Here is a 17,537-nt window from a genome sequence, read left to right on the forward strand (position 1 = left end):
GGAAAGTAGTTGCCAGCTGCTGCTGTTCAAACACATTTGATTAATTGATCATCAGCCAGAATGAGCACCTCTATAAAAGTTCAAGTTTTGTCAGTTTGTTGGTCTGGTGCATTCAGGTGTGTGTTAATAGGAGGAAAGACATCAACTGCTGCTGCCTATCAATCTGATAAGGGTTATTTGGCCAAGCAAATTTAGGGACAAGATTTGCAAGAGTTGCTAGTCTTCCAGAACATCCCAGCAAATTCATGCCAAGGTCAGACATCTCAGGCTACAGCCCTCAGTTAGCATGTAAGATGTTAAAATTCATGCTAGAACATTTTTTTTAAAAAAAGACTGAAAACTTGCTTGCTTGTTTGGAGGAAGCCTCTTGCAAAACTGCATCTGAACAAACCACAAGACCTATGGAATAATGCCCCTTGCACAGACGAGGCAAAGCTATGTAATGCACAGCAGAAACTCCTCATATCAACTGTCAAGCATGGTGGCGGAGCGGTGATGATTTTAGCTTGTTTTGCAGCCATAGGACTTGGACATCTTGCAATCATTGAGTCCACTATTAACCCCTCTGAATAACAAAGTATTCTAGAATCAAATCTGAGGTCATCTGTCCGACAGCTAAAGTCTGGCTGAAACAGGGTCACGAAACAGAATAATGATCAGAATCAGAATCAGAATACTTTATTAATCCCAAAGGAAATTAGGGTTACAGCAGGCAGCACGCTAATGGCGCATGCGCACTTACAAAGGAACCTTCTGACCAACTTTACACAAACATCCCAAGCAGAACAGCAACAACAGAATGGCTGGAAGTGAAAATAATCAAGGAGTTGCAATGATTCAGTCAAATTGCAGACCTCAAACCAACTGAAATGCTGTGGCTGGACCTCAAAGAAGTTGTGCATATGTGCAAATTCTCAAAAACTTCAATGAATTAGTGCAACGCTGGGAAAGAGAGCGAACCCACTGAGAAAATTATCTAGAAAATTATTTTTTTCAAGTCATTGCTGCTAAAGGTGGTTCTTTTTGTTTAATGAATGATGATGTGGAGTAATACTAGAATGGCTCATGGCAGGTTGTATTTACCTAATTTCAGGAACTTATGCAACACCTCAGATTTTAAATGGTAAATGGTAAATGGCCTGTATTTTGTATAGCGCTTTTACTAGTCCCCCCTAGGGACCCCAAAGCGCTTTACACACACAGTCATACACACATTCACACATTGGTGGAGGCAAGCTACAGTTGTAGCCACAGCTGCCCTGGGGCAGACTGACAGAAGCGAGGCTGCCATGTCACGCCATAGTGTTGCCATTCTGGCCAACACCAGTAGGCGGTAGGTGAAGTGTCTTGCCCAAGGACACAACGACCGAGACTGTCCGAGCCGGGGCTCGAACTGGCAACCTTCCGATTACAAGGTGAACTCCCAACTCTTGAGCCACAATCATCCCTTTTACTTTCTTTTAACCATGACTGTGTGTCTTTACAAGAGCTGTGCTAAAATTTTTACTTTCAATTATTTCCTTTTGTATAAAACAAACCACACTTCAACGGCCTCCCTCAGATCACTCCCTTTTGTCGAGCGGTAACCATTATAGTTTCTGCTCTGAGATTAGCTCACTGAGAACAGAGCATGCAAAAAAACCCATTCAGAACTCTGTTAGGCCGCCATCCTATCATCCCATGACGATACATTCCGCCATTGTTCATTATTTACAGCGGTGAGTGAATTTAAAGTTTGATAGATGCCATCTTTTCTACAAAGAAAAAAAAAATCTTCTTTTGGCATTTCTGTGGGGGAATATGAAGCTAAACCACTGTGACATATCAGTCAGAGAGTCTGCAGCAAGCTTGGACTTATCTTTTCACTTATGCATCAATCTTCCCCCTGTGTCGGCATCCTGCTACAAGAAGGCCTCCTATTTTCAACGCTGCAGCTTAGCTTCATCAGTTTTCTGTTATTCCTTTTGAAGACGCTATCTGAATGGGAGCGGCTTAGCTCTGACAATTCACAGCTGTCTACACATCTATCAATCCATCCTTTTATCCATCTTTTACCTGTTTCTACCTTTCTGTACATCAAGGAGTCCCTGATTCGTTGCTACTGTTGTATACCATTTGATCCATCACAAATGCAACGCAGGAATGCTTTTATTTCTTGCACTTTGCTACATGTTTGCTTTGTTTTGTGTCCCTCCCCCCCCCCTCTCGGTTGTCTTCCTCTGTCTCCCTCTGCTTCACACATCTATCCTCAACATGACAAAATGGCTATCTGTCTGGTGATCCATCTTCAAACACCTTTCCCACCTGAGCGGTCCATTTCATTCTCTTCTTTTCCTCCAGAGAAAGCTTTGCTCCCAGACTTTTCTTTTATTTCTTTATCACAAATCTTTCATCTTTCACTTCTTCATCCTTTTCATAATATCTCGCTGCCTGCCATTTAGCCCTCTCTCTCCCATCTCTTCTCTCTCTCTGTTTTTCTTTTATCTCTCTCTGCTTGCTGATATCGCACCCTCCTCCTCCCCCTCTCATCCAGAACTATCCTATCTGGCTGGAGTGAGTGCAGCAGATGTAGCCAGGCTGCAAACATCTGCTTCCCCCTGTCCTGCTGCATCTCTACTCTGCTGATCAGGCTAACTGCTCTAACTCCCCAAAGCTTGGTGTCCTTACTGCTGCCTTAACGCACAGCTGGGCACCCTGGGCAGAATAACAGCTAAACACGATTTTTTCCAAACACATGAGGCATAAACCAGAAATCCAAGAGCCAGATTGGAAATGTCTGAAAAGTTCAAGTTTAAAAAACTTCATCATGGTAGAAAACTTCTTCAATAATAGAACTTAAAAAAAATACAATAAAAAACAGAAAGGATCACAAGCAAACAACTGTTATACATCTCAGTACAGACAGAAAGAAAATAACATGAGAGCAAACACAAGTACTGTACTGTGCAAAAGCCTCGAGCCACCTCTCATTTCTTTATATTTTGATAGGAAATGGGAAGCGGGAGTGGAAATGTTCAAAAATATGTACAAATTTACATGAAAATAAAGCAGAAAAGGCAAAAAAACAGAGTCTACAGAACCCTCACAAGCTTTAAAGTCAAAAATTTGGTATGACTACCCTTATTGTTGCCTAAGAATCTTATAGGCAAGATTTCTTGTAATTATTTTAAGTATTCTTTAGGAATAGTGCTCCAGGTTTCTTGAAGGACACCCAAAGCTCCTATTTGGATGTTGGCTGCCTTTTATTCTGTTCTATCAAGATGATCTCACACTGCTTCTATAATGTTGAGATTCAAGCTCCAGGGAGGTCAATCCACGACTGGTGGTGTCTGTGTTTTATGCTTTTACTGTATTAGCAATGTATCTGGTAAAAATCAAGCTGTTGCTGTCTGTGTTCATAATTCCATCAATGCTGTCAAGATCCCCCAAACCACAACAGAGCCTCCACCATGTTTGACAGATGGCTGTAGACACTCACTGTTAAACCTCTCTCCTGACCATTTTGGAATATCTTGACAATTTGAACCAAACACTTGAAATTTGGATTTGTTGATCTATAAGACCTGTTGCTTTTGTTCTTTGTCCGCTGACAGAAGGGTGGAGCTGTATTGGACAGCTTGTAATGCACTGACATAAACCCTGCATGCCACAGAGCATCCAAAGCACACAGTCTATGGTTTATAACTCATTATTTAAATATATTCAGTTGTTGGGTGTTTTTCAGCTTCTGAAGTAGGAAAGTCAAAGCTTAAAAGGTATTATTTCTAACAACTAGTAATGCCATATGGGTGTCTACTTTGCTTGCCGATGACGTGATATACATTCTTGCCAGTGGTTTCGCATTTTTAGTTGATCCACAGGGGACAGTAAAGCTCAGAGATATGCAGCAATGCACCAACACATGCAAGAAAAGGGAAGACTATTAGACTTGTAAACAATACAGGTTTCAAGCTTCTATGGAAATCAGGTTTGCAAATATTTCACACACAGCAAGTTTGTTATGGTTGAAGGTTGCTCACAAGAGTTTGGTAAGAAGCACTTAATGTAAACAAAAGTTTTACTTGTCCACATGAAAACAACAGGAGGCGCCTGCAAAGGAACGATGAATTAAAATCTTAATTATGCCTTAAATAAGCCCACTTATTAAGTCAACAACAAGCCCTAAACTAAAAAAATAAGTATGAAATAACATATCTTTTGTACAGTGTAAAGAGCGTTTATTAATTTATACTCCATGTTAGGTTTTGTAATGTTGATTGTCATTTATGCTTAGAAATATCTACTTATATAAGCTTAGAGTTTTATAATTAGTTTTAGATTGGTAGAGGTGTATAATCGATTGTGTAGTGATAGGATGTGTGATCCTTAATAGTCTGCAAAGGCTTTGTGCGCATTCCAGAGTGTTTCTGGCATTCACACCCACACTCTGGGAGCATGGGAGAGGTCGTACCTTCTCTTATTGTTTTATGGTAGGATAAACGTATCTATATCTGTTTTAGTCTAAGTGCCTTTTGTTTAGATGAACTGCTGGACTTCCAGATCAGCAGGTTTATATACTCGGATCACTTGACAGAAATCAATTTGCATGCTAATGCTTTGCATAAGAGGAAGGTCACGTCACAAATAAGGCTATCACTTCGATACAAAGGTGTCTAAACTTTATTCACTTTCAGCTCTTGTGTTTAATGTGAGAGAAACACACAGATCCGATATTTTTTTACCTTTCTTTTTTTGCATTGCTCCAGAATTGTAAGGATTGGATTAAGCACTTGCTCCAGCAGGCTTCTAATGTTCTTCTTGTGGGTGTGGCAGCTTTGTGTGCAAAGGTGAAAAGACTGAGTGCAGTCGAGTAGAAGGCTCGCTGCAATGTTTCACTGTAGTGTTAACATTTAAAAAGCAGCCAGGGGAGCTCTGCTCATCTCTTCTGCTGACACTTCTGACCTTGGACCATTATCATTGCAGCAAACGCAGACAGAGTGGCATGTTCAATCTGTACAGAGCCAGTACAATGCACATACAAAGAGAAGAAACAGAGAAGAGCAGGGCGTCAAGACAGCACACACACACACACTGGAAACACGAGTAAAGCAAACTCAATCTCTTCTCACTGAAGAAAGAACTAAGAGCTCTTTGTCTCACTCAGTAGACACACACACACACACACACACACACACACACTCTGTATATACAAACAAAGCAAATCCCCTACTGACGAGGGGAAATAAAAAGTCATCCTAAATAACGCACAGTGTGCTTTACCTAAATCTATGCCATACTCCACTGTTAATAACCACTATGCTCACTTGAGATATGGGAGATATTCTGTGTGGCTGCTGCCTGCGTACTCTGACTCCCTGGTATAGGTTTCATCGACCCAGGGCGGATATTTGCATGTAGTGCTTTGGTGTCGTCATGATGGGCCTGCTTCCCAGGTAGAGATTAAACCTAATCCAGGACTCAAAATAATCTATTATGACAAATGTCAAAACATCACAGAGCAGGGTTTGTCAGTGTTTAGAGAACCTACTTCATATCGCATCGCCCAGTTCAGACAAACGCCATGTAAAAGCACCTATTCCTTTCAAACCAACAACCCATTTACCCTCGTCAACCTTAATAATACTGACGTGGTTTTTCTCGCCCTGCCCCTTTTGTTTTGTTTTGCAGCACAAGTAGTGATTCAACTGTTTGGTAATTTCCTAACCTTGAATTTCACTTCATGGATCTAGGTGGTATTTTGGTACTAAGTACAGACCACATGGAAGGAGAAGAAGTGCAAAAACGTGGGAGGTCCATTCAAGTAAGGCTTTGTTGGAATTTTAGTAAAAAAATGTGCCTGAAATTCCAGGCTCTAAAAAAAGAAAAGGAAAAAAGATTCCAAACACCGGCTTCTGCCATAACATTACAGACAAAACTCGAACTGAAAATGAAGCTCCAGATCCAAAGATCGCAAAGCAGTTCAACATGGCACAGATGCCACGGCAACTTGATGTGTGGTTGTAAGCACTGATTCTATCCTCCCCGCCCCGCAGCCACGATCGACCCAATCGTGGCTGCGGGGCGATCGTGGCTCAAGAGTTGGCAGTTCGTCTTGTAACCGGAAGGTTGCCGGTTCGAGCCCCGGCTCGGACAGTCTCGGTCGTTGTGTCCTTGGGCAAGACACTTCACCTACCGCCTACTGGTGATGGCCAGAGGGGCTGATGGTGCAATATGGCAGCCTCGCTTCTGTCAGTCTGCCCCAGGGCAGCTGTGGCTACAACTGTAGCTGCCTCCACCAGTGTGTGAATGTGAGAGTGAATGAATAGTGGCATTGTAAAGCGCTTTGAGGGCCCCGAAAAGCGCTATATAAATGCAATCCATTATTATTATTATTATTATTATTAGTTATTTACTTATTTATTTAACTGAATCAATGATTAATGGTGTTACGTTTTCCTAAAAAGATCCAGGGGACGTGGGAGAGTAAAAAAAACATGTCAGAGTTGAAAAAGGAGACACAAGGTTTACACTGAAAGAAACGGACAAGCAGCTACCACCTTTGAAAGAAAAGAATCATACCAAAACTCAAGCAAGAGGTACACTGTCCACACACCAATTTGGGTATTAATTCATGAACCAATTGGTGAGATCTCATCTCACTTTCTGTTTGACGTCTTAAAAAACAGATTCAATTGGCAATGACGGACTCTCTCTTTCTGTATAAATTTTGTGATGTTTCCTGGACCTGTGGAGCTGAAAAAGAAAACTATTTGGAAGTGTTAAAAAGCTGCAGTTCTTCATGCAGCCACTAGACGCTAGCTCCAAAATGGAGTCAATCCCCTTAGACTACCATGTTAACATGCCCAACTTTACAGGGGAAACAAGCATGTTTAGAACCTGTTACCAAAAGTGTTTTGGCCTCTATGTATAGTTTTCACCAATAAAAACTCTGAGTAGGATGAAGTTATTTGTTGTTATTTGTCTGTAGTTGTTTAGCCAGTTCTTTGTCAGCTGAGATGGGAGGGTCACATGACTAAAAAGATGACAATAAGTAATTGTAACAATATCGGGAATAAGTCCTGATTTGAGTTCAGGAGATGACGTTTGAGGCAGGGAGGAAGAGATTGAGATTATTTTAATGTTAAATGGTTATATATAGTTTAAAGGTCACAAATGGGACTTATATAAGGCATACTACATATGTGGCCTGTTTCTAGCCACATACACAAAACACGACAGGGGGGCAAGATAGCGGTTTCCACAAACCAGCAACCCCTTCACAAGAATTTTTAATGGATTCACTCTTTATTTTTTCGCTTTACGTTTATGACAATGTATTAATTTGTTGGAAGGCATGATTACACACTAATCAAGGCACATTTATAAGTTCACCATTCTTTTTCTTTTAAATAAACTCAAAAACAGTACTTACCGTACCTTTAATTGTATGCAAATGATAGCAGGATGTCGCAAAGTAGCCCTACTCAAAACTGGAAGAGACGCGTTCATTATGACTGTGTGTAGATATGCGACTTGTATCCCAACACAAAGTAAAAGTGAAGCTATAATGCTCTTAGCTTTGCCAACATTTTACATTATTTATCTCTATCATTATTGAACATGCCTGACAAAAAGTCAAACCATCTGCGTCTGGTTTTCAGACTGCTAGAAGCCTGCTGTCACTTGTTGATCTGCTCTTGTCATGCATCAGTCTGATTGGTACAGCTGCTTTAGCGCAATGAAATCAGTGATGAGACTGACTGGAAGTTCATTAACCACCACAGCCTCCAGCTTCATCCTCCTCTTTTACATGCTGATCTACATACACCAAAATAGCAAGTGCACCTGGAGACGCCCACACAGTCCACTCTGACATCTCGCTGTGCTTGTGCAATTAAAATATGGAGTTACAAATCCTTAAGACTAAATTCACACCCTGTTTTTATACAGTGGGGCAAAAAAGTATTTAGTCAGCCACCGATTGTGCAAGTTCCCCCACTTAAAATGATGACAGAGGTCAGTAATTTGCACCAGAGGTACACTTCAACTGTGAGAGACAGAATGTGAAAAAAAAAAATCCATGAATTCACATGGTAGGATTTGTAAAGAATTTATTCGTAAATCAGGGTGGAAAATAAGTATTTGGTCAATAACAAAAATACAACTCAATACTTTGTAACATAACCTTTGTTGGCAATAACAGAGGTCAAACGTTTACTATAGGTCTTTACCAGGTTTGCACACACAGTAGCTGGTATTTTGGCCCATTCCTCCATGCAGATCTTCTCAAGAGCAGTGATGTTTTGGGGATGTCGCCGAGCAACACGGACTTTCAACTCCCGCCACAGATTTTCTATGGGGTTGAGGTCTGGAGACTGGCTAGGCCACTCCAGGACTTTCAAATGCTTCTTACGGAGCCACTCCTTTGTTGCCCGGGCAGTGTGTTTTGGATCATTGTCATGTTGGAAGACCCAGCCTCGTTTCATCTTCAAAGTTCTCACTGATGGAAGGAGGTTTTGGCTCAAAATCTCACGATACTTGGCCCCATTCATTCTGTCCTTAACACGGATCAGTCGTCCTGTCCCCTTGGCAGAAAAACATCCCCATAGCATGATGTTTCCACCCCCATGCTTCACAGTAGGTATGGTGTTCTTGGGATGCAACTCAGTATTCTTCTTCCTCCAAACACAACGAGTTGAGTTTATACCAAAAAGTTCTACTTTGGTTTCATCTGACCACATGACATTCTCCCAATCCTCTGCTGTATCATCCATGTGCTCTCTGGCAAACTTCAGACGGGCCTGGACATGCACTGGCTTCAGCAGCGGAACACGTCTGGCACTGCGGGATTTGATTCCCTGCCGTTGTAGTGTGTTACTGATGGTGACCTTTGTTACTTTGGTCCCAGCTCTCTGCAGGTCATTCACCAGGTCCCCCCGTGTGGTTCTGGGATCTTTGCTCACCGTTCTCATGATCATTTTGACCCCACGGGATGAGATCTTGCGTGGAGCCCCAGATCGAGGGAGATTATCAGTGGTCTTGTATGTCTTCCATTTTCTGATGATTGCTCCCACAGTTGATTTTTTCACACCAAGCTGCTTGCCTATTGTAGATTCACTCTTCCCAGTCTGGTGCAGGTCTACAATTCTTTTCCTGGTGTCCTTCGAAAGCTCTTTGGTCTTGGCCATGGCGGAGTCTGACTGGTTGAGGCTGTGGACAGGTGTCTTTTATACAGATGATGAGGTCAAACAGGTGCCATTCATACAGGTAACGAGTGGGGGACAGAAAAGCTTCTTACAGAAGACGTTACAGGTCTGTGAGAGCCAGGGATTTTCCTTGTTTGAGGTGACCAAATACTTATTTTCCACCCTGATTTACGAATAAATTCTTTACAAATCCTACCATGTGAATTCATGGATTTTTTTTTCACATTCTGTCTCTCACAGTTGAAGTGTACCTCTGGTGCAAATTACTGACCTCTGTCATCATTTTAAGTGGGGGAACTTGCACAATCGGTGGCTGACTAAATACTTTTTTGCCCCACTGTACTAGCCTAAATTTTCTGAAGTAGCTACAGAGATTTCACTCATAGCGATGGGGTCTATTTTCCCCCGCTGAATGAAGTATCATCACTTTAAATCTTTGATAAAGTGGGTCCAACATTTCCTGCTATTGCTTCAGAAAAAAAATGTATTCGAAACACACCATTATGAACCTGTCACAGAAATTTTAGTGCATCTATCCACAAGGTCAAAACCAATCTATACATTTGTCTGCAAAATGTGACATGAGTGTAATACTTCTTGGCATTTTTGACAGTGCAATTGCTGTTACCAAAGAAACCACAGGCCTTACTAAATCAATCAGGATGGGTCTTTACTTTAAGAATAAGATGACACTAAAAATCCTTTTCCCTCTCAAAGCTTCATCCACAACATTTCCTATTGTGCAATTTGTTTAATTAACATATAAGAGGCCACATTTCCATGTAACTGACTTCTCATATTCAACTCGTTTGTTTGTGTCGTGACTTGGGATCTAATCTACCTTCAACATTTCAGTCCTGACTGACGCTGGCATGTCAGTCCGAAGAAAAGCTGCACTGCACTTCAGATCGCTGGAAAATTGCCGCTCTACCACAGCTGAGCAAAAACTTATCTGACAGTGAATAAATTTTAAAAAGCTCTTAGGTGTGTTTGATGTCTGACAATTGAAACCAAACGTGAACACCTTACACAAGATATGGGGAAAAAAAAATCAAGTCATCTCTTCTTTCTTCTTGCTAATATTTAAAACACCTCCAGCTACTATTTTTTTCCCCACACAGCTCTTTGTAGTTGAGGGTCAGCTCAGCTCAGTCTGTTACTGCGATCTAAAATGTATTTATACACTACAGAGGTGTCTAAAAAGCTGATAAGCATTTTCGCTGCTTTTTGATTTGTTACCGCCATTATTTTTTAATTATTTTTCATATGTTGCAAACACCTTAGCAATGTCAGTGTTCATGACCGTAGATGAACACTGAGACCAAAACACAACAAATCCAAATATCACCACTATGACTGGATGTGCAGAACTTTGCTAATGAATCCCTAAGCTGGAGCAGAGGCCAAGATCCCTCCACAGATGGAACAACCTGTTTATGTTACTTTGGTCACAAACCGTTTGGCTAGGATGATCACATAAAATTGCTTTTTTTGGCTTACATCACCAAATGTTAACATACCTGCTAACACAGACAAACTTCTACCCACCCAACATAGCAGCTAGTGTCCAACCTTACTTTGCTTCCTTGCTAACGCTGTCAGTAGCAAAATACAAATTAAATTGTCTCTGGAGTTTGTGTTGCAGTCAGTGATGCACTGAGAACAAGTAGCCATTAGTGAACTCTATTGCTAAGCTAACATTAGCTAGTGTTACTCACTGCTTTGCACTGTGGGGGGAGCAGCAAAGAGTGACTGAGGCACAGCCAAGTAGCAGACTCTGGGGTTTAAGAAGCAGCAAGTGCAGAAAACTGCAGCTCCCAGTGCAGCTGCTTGAGGCTGCTTTGAAAAGCAGTCAATGCCCCATAGACTCCCATGTTAAAATGTCAAACTGCACAGGATTAAAAAAATATATTTACAGCTTAGCACAAAAAAGCCCAAAACATTTTGGCCTCTATGGATAGTTTCCTCCTCCATAAAAACAGTACAGGGGGCAGATTTTTATTATAACTCATCCATCTGAGGAATAAGGCTTAAAGTTATGGCATATGGCTGATAAGGCCAAACAGGAAGCTGTAGCTGACAGCTGCTTTTCAGATCTCACCTTTGCTAATTTCATACACTCATTTGGATGTTTTCACCGCCTTTGATGTATGAGCATTTTTAATGGATTTTACAAGAAAATAGTGCAGTTTGCTGTACGGTGGTGATTTCTGGCTCAAATAAACTAAATTAATCAGCATAGCGAGGTTTTAAAATGATAGTCCAGTAACCAGTGGGTGTAGTCGCAGTGTTTACATCCATCTTTGAGGTACAGTCTATGGGTAAGGCACACGGTAGCATGTCTTTTAACATACAGGTGAGTTCACAGGAAGTTGCAACTCAGCCAAGGTCTCATTTAAATAAGTTACATTATAATCAACTCCCAGATTGGCAAAAATTACATGGAAAATGCAATTAAACAGAACTACATTGTCAGCAAAACTCAGGGATGCCCCCTGGAAGACATCATGTGTTATTCAATATCCCTGCCACTGGCAACAAAGACAACAAACTTATTATTAATATGATGATTATATAAGGACCACATGCCTGGTCTATATCAGCACTCCAATGTTCCACAAATACTCCCAAAAGTCCCTGTATTTCCTTGGAAGGCTGAGGTTGGAATTACATCCGCCTCTTCATTAAATATGGTAAGAATCAGTCAGCCAGTCCAGGTGCTGCACTCAAACTAATATTAAACAGTTTTATGCGCACAGACAAACATCGAACACAACTCTCAGACACCCGAGGTGCAACACGACTACAAAGCCTTTTCAAAAACTTAGGAATCAGGAATTAAGTTAGACAACTTCAAATTAATTTTTAAAAACCCAAAAATAATAATAACAATAATAATTACTACAATAAAATCTGTATACCACACTGTGCTGGATTAAATGTGGAGGTGATGCTTGAGTGGTGCGCATTAAAACAGAATCAGCTGCACAACATATCAAATTGAGTTCATTTTGAATCAGTCACAACATAATATCTGCTCGGTTCAATAAGATCAACAGTAAACCTCATATGAGATGAGTCTCCTTCATTTTAACCGTGCGCTCCTCCTGCACAGTTGGAAAAATATCATTAGGTTCAAATATTGGGTCTTCAAACTGCTCCTCGGGTTCCCCGACTGACCAGGAGTTTCAGGTTTTGATAAAAAATTAAACTAAAAAAAAAAAATAGCTGAAGATGAATCTAGTCCCCAGGAAAATGTTGTAAAATGCATTTGTGGTTAATAGGATTTCCCAGTGGTATCATGACCTCCTTTAAACACACAACCACTATCATCAGGCAAAGTTTATCAAGTGTGGCCTCTTAATTTTGTTTTTGCACAAACCTTCTGTACAACCTGGATGGTTGCAATTCAAATAAGAGCAAACCTGCAATTAAAAATTCGGGTTAATGATGTTGAGTAAAATTATTCATCTGGAATAAATTCCACGCCTAATTATCATTTCTTGTCTGTACGATGATCCTGAAACATCACTGAAATAACACCATGTTTATAGCTGAAATAAAAAGAGACTGAGATATCACTATGAGCCTTTTCAAACCTTTCCCATTTTTCCTCTAATAAGCTTCTCCTCCTCGTGTTGTTACAGGCTGGAAATCAAACTTGTAAGCCTGTCAGTGTTGTCCTGTTCATCCAGAACACCATACCTTGTTGACCTCCAGGATTTCTCTCCTTTCCTCACTAGCAGAGCGGCTCTGGCCACCTGATCGGTCTTCATGTTTGGAGCCGTCATCTTCCACAAAGGGTATCAGTTGCTGGAAGGGACAGCAAACAAAAAAATGTGGCTGTATTACTTACTGTAAGCAAGACAAGCGTAAGAGGATCGCTCCCAAAATGCTGACTTATTCAGATAACTGGATCGTGTTCCCCTGCTTGGAGTCGCACAGTAAGATCCATATCATAGTTTTTTCAGTAAAATCTGTTTAAAGATTCACCTCCTGATGCAATTATTCTCTTTCCTACTTCTATTTTTTCCCCCAATCTAACGTCTAAGGTCCAAATAAATTAAAAGCATTGTGCTGCCTAGTCACATCTTTCCTATACGCCCACTGAGCGCAGTTATAGGCCACATTTACATGTGTATGGGAGATCTCAACTAAGCTATAATAACATATCTCTATGCCTTCTCGCACGATTGTTCCCACGAAGTGGTGAAAATGGGGATTGTGTGTAAGCTCTCGAATACTCTCTTCAACGTGGAAAGACAGGGACAGGAAAAGAGTGAGAGGGAAAAGCGAGTGGGAGATTAATTCATTTTTAAACGCTCTGTGTGCTTGACCTTGTCTGCTTGACACTAGAGTGAGGCTGATGTGCAAGAGCCTTCAGGCGAGGCAGCGTTCCCGAGAGCCGACAGGGTCACTGCCTGCTGCTTTGCGTCGCACTGCCCCCTAGTGGGCACCTCGGTGTGGGTAGGGGAGCAGGAGGCTTGCTGCAGTCACACATCAAGTAATCTATGAATGTCTTGAGAACACACTGTTCCTCATAACACACAGACAGCAAGGATATAAAAGACCTGCACTGACAATGTGTGATTGATGTTATGCTATCTTTGCGGAGCGACTGCACAAAATTGAATTTTGTCAACAACAAAATAATAGACTATAAAGCACACGCAGTGAAAATGGAGTCAAACCTGAGTTTCATATTCTCAAAAGACAGCAACAGTTTTATATAGCATGACATTTTATGGGTTTTAATAAAGGCTGTGGACGACTCTGCTATGGTTTGTAATACTGGAAGCAAGAAGTTCCTGTTATAAAAAAAACATCTAGAAAAACATTGTTTTCCTTTCCAAAACAATACTGCCATACCAGACAAGATCACAAACATAGATTAGGTAGGACAGTCTCCAAGCAACATTAGCTAATAAAAAAAATATCCCATATGGTGGAATAGCAAACCTTCCTCCAATAATGACTTGGCAAAGCAGTAAATTATGACTGACTACAGATTTTGGCCCGTGTTGTGCAGCTGGAGCAGAGGCCCTGCAGACAGTCAACGGCTGATTTAAGTAACCTGATTCATCTGGAAGCAATGACTGACTAGTGTATGAGTAGAGTTGGAGCCAGACAATATCAAGACTAGCACGAAGGAAGTTATAAAAAAATAAAATAAAATAAAATACAGACAGAGAGAGGAGACTAATAGAGTAGGATAGCACTGAAGAGGGCAAGAATCGTGGGAAAAGAGCCAGAGAGAGGTGAGAACAGAAAATGGGCACGGGAAAAAGAAAGGCAGACAAAGAAGAAAATAAAGAATGACAAAAAGACATAAAAGTCTGGAAAAAGTTTCTTTACTCCTGTCAGTTTCCAGGCTTAGCTCTGCGCCAAACTGTAAACTCTGACTCTTGGAGGGAGAAAAGACAGCAAGGACATGTGCAGGATATTATACCAGACAAACTATGAGCTCGCCTTCAACTTTGAGCAGGAAAAGATGAAAGTTTTTTCATTAGATAATTTGAGGCCGAAGCCAACGACATATCACATTTTAAAGGTGGTGGGCTCAGTTTGGCAGCCCGCGGGGGGAAAATGAAATGTGCTGAGTAGGTTGGGAGAGATGGATGGAGAGTGTATTTTGTGTGTGTGTGTGTGCGTGTAGCTATGCAGCACGTGCACGTCAAAGTGTGAGTCATAACCCCTGCCTCTTCCACAGAAAGATGGATGTGGTTTCCTGGCTGACAGAGAAGAATGGCCTAATGAAGTTCTCCAGGTTGCCTCAGTGAGACAAAAAGAAAAGGGTAAAAAAAGACTGGGAAAAAAAAAACAGCAGGGTGAATGTGTAAGAGGAGAGGGAAATGAAATGGCATGGCTGTTCACTGCAGGAAATGACAAGAAGAGAGCAAGACTTGGGACAACAGGGAAAGAACAACATGGGAAAAGCAGAAAAAGACAGAGAGACAAAGCCAACGAGGACAAACAGACCGGCCTGAGAGAAAGAAGGAAATGAGCAGAGATCCAATATCTAGCAGATATCGGAGAAAAGAAGATTAAAGTGGTAGAAAATGTGGGGAGGAGGAAGAAAAATGCATCTAAAAAGGAAGAAAGCAGATTAAAGTCTGAGAAGGGGCAAGCAAAAAGCTGCAACGAACGACAAGTGGAAAGAAAAAGGGGGGAAAGCGCTGACGTGTGCAGTTGGTCCAGCTGTTCATTAAACGGGTCTGCTGCTAATTAGGCTGAGATGAGGTCACGCTGCCCGAGTCATTGATTCCACTTCCTGTTTCAGGCAGCCAATAGTGAGCGGCTGTCAGGCAGCCACCTGAATTCTCTAGGATGATAAATGGCATGCATGCTTGGGCCAAAATCAACAACCCCTCAGCCCCAGACAAACATGGTGAGAGGAGCTATTGGCTGGTCAGCACCGGACTGGGTCTCAGCCTCGGGGGGGAATGAATAAACATTTAAATAAGGTGGAATGAGCAGGGGGAGGAAAAAAATAGCCAGATGGTGTAATGACTCAATGAAGGAACGGCAAAAGGAAAATGTCAAAGAAAGCCCGTCACCGGCTTTGATTTAAGGGCACAACTGCGCACGAGAGTCACTTTGAACAGATTATTCGAAATGCCTCTCGCTGACTGTACTCCTCAATGCAGAAAACGTACGTGGTGGCAGCCATCACAAATTTGTTCCAATTTAAGACTGGTCTCCTCCCACATCCTCCTTTATCCTCAGTAGGAGTCTGGTGAGAAAGATTAGCTTCGAGCCAATCTGTAGAAATTGGGAAGGGACTGCCGCAGTCATAAATCCAATCAAACAGTAGTGGATAGCCGTGCCGGAGCCCCGCATGGTGCCTCACAGAGTGCACCCCCAGCGAGCCAGTGCGCGTGGAATTGCGCATGTTGCGAAAACATGCTATTGTGCCAAGTTACACTGAACCACTTGCATTTCTATGTTGTACATTTATGTTTGTGTCGGGGGGGGATACAATTGTGCAATCATTCTGTGAAGGCAGGCAGGGAAGGAGCGGGGCTAAGAGGCAAAGTGGTGTTGTTGCTCCTGAAGGTGGATGGTGACTGTAACCAGCAGTAAAGAGGCTCTGGAGACTCACCTGGAACGACCAATGAATCTGCTGCAGGCAGAGAAAAGACAGACCTAGAGGGAGTAGGTGAGATAAGAGTTCCCCAGGGTAAATATGTGTGTGTTTGTGTGAGCAGCTTTGTGAGAGGGTGTGTGTGTGCATGAGCAAGGGGATATGGAAGTTACAATGGCCTACTTCCTTTAAACCAACAGCTTCCTAATTTAGCAGACAGCTTTTACGAAAAGCCGGACTATGTGAGGCGACGGCTGAAAGCACAAAAAAAAAGCACATAAAGCATTTGTTGACGTTCACATCTAAAAAGATCAATCAGTCAACTTAAAATGTAGTATCAGCACTTCCGCGCTTACAGCCTCATCATGTAAAACCTAAATGCAGATGCAGGTGTGCTTTATATAATAAAAGCATGACCTGATTTGAGGTAAGACAGCATCTTAAAAGTAATAACAAATGGACAAAATTTGTAAAATACAAAGTATAATACAAGGTGTTTTATCAGGTAACAACTATATTAAGCCGGGAGTAATGTGTATTTCATTTAATCTCCTTTCAGCATGTAATACCTAACCAAATCCAAAGCAGAATGTTTGTAGCATGATCCGGGCCTGGTTACCCACTATAGGGAGAATTTTATTTGTTTGTTTCATTAATCTTTTGTGAAGAAGGGGAGAGTGTGTTATTCATGAGTGAATGGAAGACGGAGTGAGAGGTGGACCAGCAGATTGGTATGGTTTGAGCAGAAATATAGGCATTGTACTGGACTGCCATGGTTAAGAGAGAGCTGAACTTTACAAGTCAACCTACAAATCCAACCTTTACCTATAATTATGAGTTCTGGGTAATGACCAAAAGAGTAAGGCCACGAATACAAGAGGCCAAAATGAGTTTCCTTTATAGGTTGGCCGGGCTCAGCCTTTAAGGTGGGGAGAGGAGTTATTTCTAAGGCTGAGCATGGCTGGGTGGACTCTGGACTCCGGACAGTATGTCAGCAACACACAAAATCCCAGATCAACATGTCTCACTACTGCAAATACTTTATTTACTTTTGGTGAGGGTGGTGCCTGTATAGAGCCTGCAGGAAGCCGGACACATTACACTCGCTCACTCAGGGTGAATTAATCAGATCATAGCCTGATATCACATATCACACAGGCTTTGTAATATGTAGCTAATGACTTAAAAACAATTTATTGTCCAACTGAGTCTGACATTCATGTCCTCACACACATCCATGCTGGCAATGCATTGGAAAGCCCGAGTGC

General features: G+C 41.7%; 1 protein-coding gene across 2 annotated transcripts in view; it reads right to left on the reverse strand.

Moving 5' to 3' along the window:
- The window catches only part of med30 (mediator complex subunit 30), a 49,607-nt gene that overhangs the window by 27,389 nt on the left and 4,681 nt on the right, over window positions 1–17,537 (reverse strand). For both annotated transcript variants that reach the window (XM_087835065.1, XM_006794329.2), the window contains exon 4: window positions 12,891–12,998. In XM_087835065.1, coding sequence (XP_087691191.1) covers window positions 12,891–12,998 — 108 coding nt within the window. The remainder of the gene's footprint in view (window positions 1–12,890; window positions 12,999–17,537) is intronic.

This window comes from Neolamprologus brichardi, chromosome 22 (assembly GCF_056152115.1).
Source record: "Neolamprologus brichardi isolate AB-2024 chromosome 22, ASM5615211v1, whole genome shotgun sequence".
In the NCBI taxonomy this organism is placed as follows: Eukaryota; Metazoa; Chordata; class Actinopteri; order Cichliformes; family Cichlidae; genus Neolamprologus; species Neolamprologus brichardi.